Here is a 9,918-nt window from a genome sequence, read left to right on the forward strand (position 1 = left end):
GAGAGAGAGTGAGAGAGAGTGAGAGAGAGTGAGAGAGAGTGAGAGAGAGTGAGAGAGAGTGAGAGAGAGAGACACACACACACAAAGTGAGTGTTGCAAGGCTAGGTGACTCCATTGCTGCCTCTAATTCCGTTTGATCATAGATTACACTCCCTGAAGCTGTTGCTAGGAATATACACAAAATCCCAGACAATTCTGCCAAAGCCTGGTTGGGTGAGTGTTGGTGGGTGGCGTGCTGACCCCTATGTGAACAGCTCCTGTCCCCCACCACTGATCAGAGCCGGTCGCTCTCCAATGGAGTTAGCTGGCGAAGGTCAAGCCGGGCAAGACTGTGCCATCCTGTCACTGGTAATCTCCGCTCCGTGCGCAGAGACCTTCCTTTCTCCCCCCCGCGAAGGACAGGGCCCTACCCTGAAACACCGCACGCCTGAATGACCCACACGGTCAGCCCAACTGGTAACCTTAAACCGCATTCCAGCACGTCCCCCCAGCACAGTCAGGATTCTCTAACAAACGGTGCCAGTCCTGAATCTAATCAGTAAACGGACATCGTCAGCTAACTGCTCCTCCTGTATCCTAACAGTCAGACCTCTCCAGGCTGTGTCGAGCACCTTTCCCATTCGGAATTCCACTTTCCGACTCTGCAGTCTGGATGAGCGCCAAATGAAAAGCATCGCCGCACATAACAGACAGCAACATCAGGTTGCCGCGTTACTGAGCCGTTACTTTTCTGCGTGGAACTTACTCGGTTTTATCGCCGGGAGACTGGGGTCGATGAGATGGAGGCAGAGACTGTTGCTGGTTGGATGGACGCGAGAGCTGAGGGCTGTGAGTTGTGTTCGCAGTCAGGTCCTGTGTGTATTGTACCACGGGGCCCTTGGTCCGAACAGCACCTGGCCAAGAGAAACGGAAATTCAACACCGACTCGGCAAAGTTAATCTGCTTCACGCACCAGCTCCCGAGATCCCTGACCCCTCTACCCCTCTCCCCCCAACCCCCCAGCACAGTGGAACAAATCAGGAGCCAACCGCAGAACTGCAGGCACCAGAACCAGCAGGTCGCAGGTTCGGATCCCACACCCGAGATACAGGCCACTACTTCCCAGTGAGAGAGCACCGAGGGAATGCTGCACTGTCGGAGGGTCAGCATCGATAGGGCGTCGCACTATCGGAGGGTCAGCGTTGAGAGGGTGTCGTGCCAGAGGCGCTGCCGTTCTCAGTGAGACGTCAGAGGATGCACTATACCCAACACTGCGCAGCGCACCCTCGGCCCTGACCCCTCCCACACTGCGCAGCGCACCCTCGGCCCTGACCCCTCCCACACTGCGCAGCGCACCCTCGGCCCTGCGCGCACCCCACCTCGACCAGTGCAGCACTCCCTTAGCCCTGACCCTTCCCCCCCACAGTGTAGCACTCCCTCGGCCCTGAACCCCCCACTATGGTGCAGCGATCCCTCAGTCCCCATGCCAACCCTCCCCCGACTGAATAGCGTTGCCTCGGGGCCAACACAGAGAACTCCCTCAGGTAGGATGGGCCTAAAAGCAGGTCCAGGGTGGGGAGGGGCAAGCTCCCAGTGATGCCCTGCAACTAATATTTCTCCAAATCAACATCAACGTTAACGAAAGGAAGAAACAAAACTGATCTGGTTCGTTATCGCGGCGCTGCCTGTGGGAGCTCGCTCCGCACTAAACAGCCGCTGCGGTTTCTACGTTACGACGGCGAACGGGTTTCTAAAAGCGAAATGTGCCTCATGGGGTGTGAAACGGCCAGAGGGCATTCTGGGGCAGGTGCCCGGCGCAGACCCCCTCTGCCCACCACCACCACCCCCATTCCCCCCTTCAACCCGCTGTGGTCAGCTCGGCGAGCACTGCCCACTCACCAACGTTAGGCCGGGTCCGCTGCTGCCCACTCTGGCCACCCTGCCGGAAGGCCGTGGTCATCTTCAGGTTGAACATGGGCTCCAGGCGGGTGGAACCGCGGTAAATCCACTCACAACGCTTGTCGTCCTTCAGCAAAAGGGAGAACAAACAGAAGCAGAACAAAACACACTCGCCCACGGACAACGGTGTGGGGAGGCAGGGCTGGGAATGCGGGAATGCAGCGAGGGTGGGCAACAGAGCCACGTAAGGGGCTCCAGGAGTCGAGCGTGACTCCACAAGTGGTACTGGGAGGCTAAACGTCACAGAATCCTCCGAAGGCGCCCCGCTCCCTCGGCCCCGACCCTCTGACGGCGCCCCGCTCCCTCGGCCCCGACCCTCCGACGGCGCCGGCCTTCCATTGTCTGGAATAAGGGGAGACGGGAATTTTTAATTAAAAGCAATTAAATCATTCTTTCACGTGACGTGAGCATTGGAGACCATGCCTAGGATTTGTCTGGGGGCTCTGTATTGCTGGCGACGTTTCTACTGTCCCCGTTACCCTAGAGAGAGTGGGAGTGCATGTGAGGGGGTGGGGGAAGAACGCTGTGCTGGGGGTTGGGGGGGAACAGAGTCTCCAAACTGAAGGGCCATACTTTCGAGGAGAGAAATTTTGAAACACTCCGTCATACAGAGGTGTGGGGGGTGCAGAAGGTTAGACCTCTCCTCCGTCACCAGTGATCGATTGGGAAGTTTAAAATTCGAGACCGGCAAGGTTTCTGTTCCCCCCCCAACGCTGAGTATATTGAGGGATGCAGGGCGTAGATGGCCTAACGGAAGTCAGGTCGCAGATTGGCCATGTTCTGCTAGAAACAGCAGTAGCCCCTCTGAGGGGCTGAAGGGCCTCCTGCTGTTCCTAAGCGCCATATTCAGCCGAGGCTCCATCTGTGCTCTCTCAGAAGTGCGTTTGAGATCCTGCAGCAACACAACCACTTGAAGGCCAAGAGTAAAGTTGGAGGTGGGGTGGGGGGGTCACCACAAGGTCGGGGTGGCAAGGGGAAAAAAAAAGGCCGAGAAAGCGAATCCACGATAACCCCAGCCAGTGCGGTAATCGAACCAGAGACGCAATGCACAGCCAGCCCACGCCATTAAAGCAGCAGACGGCGCTAAACAAATGCAACGCACTTCCCTGATGTCTTTTTTTTAAAAAACGCGTCTCTTCTCAAAGGACGACACGCATGGGTGCTCGCGGGGAGTGGGAGAAGGAACCCCGCAGTTAGTTCTGACCCAATATTTGTTTTGACCCATTGGGGAATAGAGCAGGGTGAGCCGGCAACTGATCAGAAAGGGTGAAAATTAACCTGAAAGGTTGTGGGGGGGGCAGAGAATGTCAAACAGAAAGGAGCTGGCTGCCTCAGGTTGGGTTGGCACGCTGGGAGGACGAGATCAGACGTGCCTCCAACCCTCTGTGGAATTCCCTCAGCCCTCCCTGGGATTAATTGGGAAGGAGGAAGGGGGAATGCCAGGCAGGGTCCCCTCTGGGGAACCTCCACACGCCTTCAGCCCAAAGGGAAGGGGCCGAGGGCAACCGCAGGTGGTGGCATGGACTGGGAACACGGTGCCATTTCATATTGGCGACTGCCAGATAGTCGAGATTCAACACAACGGGCTGAACCAGGGGAGATGGCACAAGATGTCAGGCCAGCCTCTCGCTGCTAGGTTCCTGGCCCACTCAAGGGGCTGAATGTTCACCCTCCTGTACGCACGGACAGTACCGCAGGACCTTAATCCAACAGGAGTTCAATTTGGATGAATGCAAAAGGCGCTGCATTTTGGTAAAGCAAACCAGGGCAGGATTTATAAGGTGCTGGGAAGTGCTGGCAAACAGAGAGGCCTAGGGGCGCAGGTTCACCGCTTGTTAAAAGGCATGTGAACAGGAAGGGTTTAGAGGGAAATGGGACTAGGCCAGATTGGGATAGCTGGACGAGTTGGGCTGAAGGGTCTGTTTCCGTGCTGTCGGACTCTATGACGAGGCAAGCGCAGGACTCCACCAGCCACCAGGCACTTACCAGGAAGAGGATCTTCACCAGGCTACCGTCCACCTCCTCTACCCGAGACTTCCACCAGGTGCCCTCCCACTCGGTCTTGATCTGCTGGCCGTTCTTGAGCAGCACCATGGGCCTGTTGGGGTAGGCGGTGATGTACTCCTCGATAAAATCCCTGCAGGAGACGTCCTCGATATCCTCCCAGGTTTTGGCCACTTCAAAGAGTGTGGCGTGGGGAGAATAAAAGGCGTCAGCCATTACCAGATGTCTGTTAACCCACCCAACAACGGGAACACTTTTGCGCGCCTGTCCAGCCCGCTCACCGTTTCAAAAACCTCCCTGAACTCTCCTTCTGGGTGCCTTCTCTCCAACAGAGAGCAGCCCCGACTCCTTCCCATGTGAAGTTGCTCGTTTGGGAAGGGATACCAAAAGTTCTAGATTATTACTCAAAGACAGAAAAGCTGCAACGCAAAGGGACTTGGGGGTATTTGTACGCGAGACACAGGGGCAGCTGGAAGGCTAACGGACTGTTGGACTTTCTTTCAAGGGGGGGGCGGGGTTGGAGTGTAAGAGTAGGGAAAGTCTTACTCTAACTGGACGAGGAGCTGGTGGGACCACATCTGGAGCAGTTCTGGTCCCCTTATTGAAGGAAGGGCAGCATTTCATTGGAGGCAGTTACAGAGATGGTTCACTGGGACGATCCCTGGTCTGGGGAGGATTGTTTTCGGAGCAAAAGGTTAAACAGATTGGGACTCTACTCACTGGAGTTTAGCAGAATGAGAGGCGATCTCATTGAAACGATCTCATCAGACCCTTAAGGGGCGAGACAGGGTCAATGCTGAGAGGATGTTCCGCCCTCACAGGAGAGCCTAGAGCCAGAGTTTCAGAATAAAGGGACACAGATTTAAGACAGAGATGAGGAGGAACTTCTCTCAGAGGGTTGAGTGTCTTTGGACCTCCTTGCCACAGAGAGCTATGGGGGTGGAGTCCTTTATTTAAGGTCCTATATTTAAGGCTGAGATTCTGGATCAGTCAGGGAATGAAGGGAAGGACAGGGAAGTGGATGCAAGGAACGCTGGATCAGCCATGGTCCTATTAAAATGGCACAGCAGGCTCCAGATTGCCTACTCCTGTTCAGACTAAAGAAGTTGGGAATTTTGAAACACTTCCCAAACCCTAACCACTGCTTGGGCAATAATTTTTTAAAAAAAAGGAAGCTTTTCCACATGTTGCTTCTGATCCTATGGTCAATCATACCGAGGCCCCACTCTGTGGCTCCTGTCTGTTTCTACGACTGGCAAGTTTTACCCCAACTACTCTGTGTTAGGGCCTCTCCGATACACCCAACTCCTCGATCACTTCTCCTCTAGGCCCCCTCCTCTCCCAGGCCAATCCACCCTGACCTGCACATCCCTGGGCACCACGGGACAATTTAGCACGGCAAACCCACCCTAACCCGCACATCCCTGGGCACCACGGGACAATTTAGCACGGCCAATCCACCCTAACCTGCACATCCCTGGGCACTACGGGACAATTTAGCACGGCCAATCCACCCTAACCCGCACATCCCTGGGCACTACGGGGCAATTTAGCATGGCAAACCCACCCTAACCTGCTAATCCCTGGGCACTTGGGGACAATTTAGCACGGCCAATCTACCCTAACCTGCACATCTTTGGACTGTGGGAGGAAACCGGAGCACCCGGAGGAAACCCACAGAGACACCGGGTCGGTGGGGGGGGTGGTGGTGGGGAACGTGCAGATTTTGCATAGTCGCCCAAAGCTGGAATCACTGCGGCACTCTGAGGCAGCAGTGCTAACCACTGTGCCACCCTGTGGGTCTGGGAGGATTGTTCTTCGGAGGGTCAGTAATGGGCCCGATGGGCCAAATGGCCTGCTTCCACACTGTAGAGATGCTGCGATTAGAAAAACAGTGCCATCACCACACCCCATCTTCCCTGTTAGCCATTTTCCCGACCCGTCTTCAGCTCCAGGTGTACGTGTTTCAACTCCCCCCACCCCATCTCCCCTGACCACCACCCCCCATGCTCCTGCAACAGCGCTCCCCCCCCAACTATCCCAACTCCCGTGCCTCAGGAAGGAAACTTACACGGCCTGCAGATGGGGTACAGTTCTGACAGGTTGACATAGGAAGCATAGCCGTCATCGAAGAAAATAAGGAACCTACGGAGAGATGTGAAAATTAGACACGGACGTGATGTTTCATCCAAACTACAGGGAGGTTAAAGGTGATAACCCCACCCAACCCTCACCGAATCGAGGGTGCCAGTTTAATGTTTTTTTTTAAAATACAGACGAGTTGGCAGACCAAGGGGCCAGGTGCACAGAGAGCTACTGAGAGAGCGCGAGCCGAGAGCGCCAGCCGAGGGCAGAGAGAGAGAGAACGCTAGGTGAACTGGACGTGTTGAGTCAGGAAGCAGGGGGCAATGTAAACATCGGTCTCAAGCCAGACACTGGGAGCAATTTGTTCAATTTTCCTCTCTTCGTACTGTTCCGTTTCCACGCAGAGATCAAAAGCATTCACTGTCACATGTGTGCAATATCAGTCCACTGGTTGCAACTTTGTTGTTATCACCTTGTGGCCATTTCTGATGAGGGTAGCATTTATTGTCCCCCACCCGCATTGTGAAGGTGGAGGTGAGCCGCCATCTTAAACCGCCGGTGCTACCCCTCCCTCCCAACCCCACCGTTGCAGTGTAGGGACACAGTGCTGTTAGGGAGAGGGTGCCAAGATTTTGACTCAGCCACGTGAAAGGGACAGCCAATATATACAATCATAGAGATGGAAACAGAGCCTTCAGTTCAACTCATCCGTGCTGACCCAGATATCCTAAATTAATCTAGACCCATTTGCCAGCATTTGGCCCCTATCCCTCTAAACCCTTCCTATCCACGTCCCCATCCAGATGCCTTTTAAATGTTGTCATTGTACCAGCCTCCACCACTTCCTTTGGCAGCTCGGTCCATACTCACACCACCCTCTGCGTGAAAAAGTTGCCCCTTAGGTCCTTTTTAAATCTTTCCCCTCTCACCTTAAACCTATGCCCCTCTAGTTTTGGACTACCCTACCCCTGGGGGAAAAGACCTTGTCTATTCACCCTATCCATGCTCCTCATGATTTTATAAACCTCTGCAAGGTCACCCCTCAGCCTCCAACACTCCAGGGAAATTAACCGCAGTCTCTCAGATCCTCCAATATTCTTGTCAATCTTTACTGAACTCCTGAGAGAGTCACAACATATTTCCTGTAGGAAGATGCCCAGAACCGAACGCTGTAGTCCAAAAGTAGCCTAACCAACGTCTTGTACGGCCGTAAAATAATATCCTGCATGCCATACTCGATATGTTTTCCAACTCAGGACAGTGGGTGGCTCACGGGGGATCTTGCAGGGGGGTGGCACTCCCTCGCGTACGCATGGAGACTCGCCATACCTGTGCAGCGGCCAGAGACGGTGGGGAAGGTGGTGGTGTTTCTGCGAGGGGGTGGGGGGGGGGGGGTGGTTTTGCTATCCCTCATTCTCCTCCTCAAACTCAAGGGGGTCGAGGTCGTGTTCTAGGCAGGCAGTGCCAGGGGAGTGTTGGCAGCGCATCTGGCAGATGGCACACACCTCGCTGGTGGTGAGTGAAGACGTGACGCCAAACCAAAGGGGACTGCTGCTGCTCGAAGGCGTTGCTAACGCAGGACAAAAAAGGAGAGAAGCAAACGCCGCGCTGCATCTGATTAGCAGGCACAGGGCACCACAGCGCCAGATCACGGGGAGCGTCCCTTGGCGGCAAGTCCCGGCAGATTGCCAGCTGCTTCTGCTTTTTTTAAATCTTTTTAAAAGCGCAGTGAGCCACTTGTGACAGAGCGCTGAACCAACGCAGCCGGGATGTAAACAAGGCACGCTGAGGGACCAGCACAGGGAGGGAAATAAATAAACCATCGAGTCAGACCACTCGATTACGCGGCTTATGTAGCCAATGGATATGGCGCGTCCAGGGAAAGTCTGACACGGTCCCTCTTGCGGGGTGACTTTCTGTCATCGCGCCCTCAGCGGTTTTCTCCCAAGCTGGTGGTTAGCACCTGACGTTTCATGGAGGAGACCAAAAAGCAACCCACTAAACGCCACCATCTCTGGACAACTCGTACGCCCTCCTGTTGAGAGAGCAGACTACAGGAACTGAGCCTGGGCAGATCCCATGCCACGTTCTCCGTGGGGGAAGCCGGGGAAGGGGCCTGCCCTGGCTGTAGTCACACAGCACGGAAACAGGCCCTTCGGTTCAACCAGTCTATGCCAACCGTAATCCCAAACTAATGTGGTCCCACCTGCCTGCCTGCTCCTCCCTCCAAACCTTTCCTATTCATGTACCTTCTTTGTGTAACTGTCCCTGCATCCACCACTCTCTCTGGAAGTTCACTCCACACACGAACCACTCTCCGTGTTTTAAAACAAAAGTCACCCCTCGACTCCTTTTAAAATCTTTCTCCTCTCACCTTAATAAAAAAGTGCCCACCTAAGGGAAAAGATCCTTGCTATTCACCTTATCTATGCCCCTCACGATTTTATAAACCTTGGTAAGATCACCACCACGCCCTCAATCTCCTACACGCCCCAGTCTATTTTTATATCTCACCCTCCATTCCTGGCAACTTCCTGGTAAATCTTTTTCTGAACCCCCACCAGTTTAATAATATCCTTCCTATAACAGGGCGACCGAACTGGGCACAGTGCTCCAGAAGAGGCCTCACCAATGTCCTGTACAACCTCAACACCATGACCTAACTCCTACAGCATCGAGTCAATGTTGTGAACAAAAGTGCTTCCAGTCCCATCGTCTCTCTGATTTTATGACAGCGACTACCACTTTGAACACGAGCCCTTTGGCTTCAGGAAGCGCATGGTGAGATGGCACGCAGAGGGGTGTTGGTGAAAGGCACTAGAGAAATGCACATTGGTCTTCCCGCACGGCCTACAGTTTGTAACGGAGCTGCAGGCTTATCAGCATACGGTACTCTGTTCCAGAGGAACACAACGAGGCAATTCAACCCTTGAAGCCTGCTTTTCCACAGAAGGGCTGACAGTGGCTTCAGTTTTGTGCCATTATGCCGTACTGCCCCAACCCCAGCAAAACCCAGGATTCCCACTGTCGATTGATCAATAAAACTGGAGGAAGGCAATCCCAAAAGATTGATGATGCTCTGGCAAGCACAACATCAGCAAATCTCTGCCTTAATACAAGAGGCCCTCATTCTGAGATGCAGTGCCCTCGGTCTATACCACTGACAGTACGTATTGGAGCCCAGTCCCCGAGTTCGATATACTTCCTGTATCTTCACCAAATCCTGCACAGTCACTACACAGGCCCCTACTGCACTCTACTGTTACAAAGCTCATGTGCACCTGGTGAGGCTTCATTCAGGAATGACAGACCTCAGGCTCTGGAAGTCACCTCCTCTAGCAACAACCCCACCCTCCCACCCCATCTCCGTCACCTCCTCCCTCGGCCCCGCTCCCCCCCGTCTCCACCACCTCCTCCCTCACCCCGTCTCCACCACCTCCCCCCGGATCCCCTCCCACCTCGTCTCCGTCACTTCCTCCCCCCGGATCCGCTCCCCCCTCTTCGTCACCCGTCTCTCACCTCCTCCCCTGCTGGATCCGCTCCCCCATCTCCGTCACCTCCTCCTTCGGGGCATTACCTACGTACCGACCCCCACCCACAACCCCACTCCCCCAAACAATTTCTCCGACCCAATGGCGCTACCTTCCACACCAGCGCTTCCCCTGTGCCACCACTGAGGGCTGGCATTGAGGATGGCGGACGTGCGTGTACCACCCCCAGCTCCTCCTCGTTCTAAGCCCCGCACCGTCATCCCCGATAGGGCTCCCCCACAACGGTCATTGCCTTCCCACTTCACCCACCCTCTCTGTATAAAAACGTCCAGCCACTGCTAGCTCCAGTGAAAGACACTTTGGGGTCTCTCCTCTCTGGGGCGGTAGGGGGTGGGGGGGG

The 9,918-nt window shown here is 54.8% G+C and overlaps 1 protein-coding gene across 1 annotated transcript in view; it reads right to left on the reverse strand.

Moving 5' to 3' along the window:
• The window catches only part of LOC109925832 (histone-lysine N-methyltransferase SETDB1-like), a 32,390-nt gene that overhangs the window by 17,333 nt on the left and 5,139 nt on the right, over window positions 1-9,918 (reverse strand). Inside the window, exons 3-6 of the mRNA XM_048620344.1 lie at window positions 6,014-6,087; window positions 3,925-4,115; window positions 1,879-2,005; window positions 746-893 (exon numbers count right to left, since the gene is read on the reverse strand). Of these exons, the coding sequence (XP_048476301.1) occupies window positions 746-893; window positions 1,879-2,005; window positions 3,925-4,115; window positions 6,014-6,087 (540 nt within the window). The remainder of the gene's footprint in view (window positions 1-745; window positions 894-1,878; window positions 2,006-3,924; window positions 4,116-6,013; window positions 6,088-9,918) is intronic.

Source organism: Rhincodon typus, chromosome 46 (assembly GCF_021869965.1).
Source record: "Rhincodon typus isolate 14 chromosome 46, sRhiTyp1.1, whole genome shotgun sequence".
Taxonomy (NCBI): Eukaryota; Metazoa; Chordata; class Chondrichthyes; order Orectolobiformes; family Rhincodontidae; genus Rhincodon; species Rhincodon typus.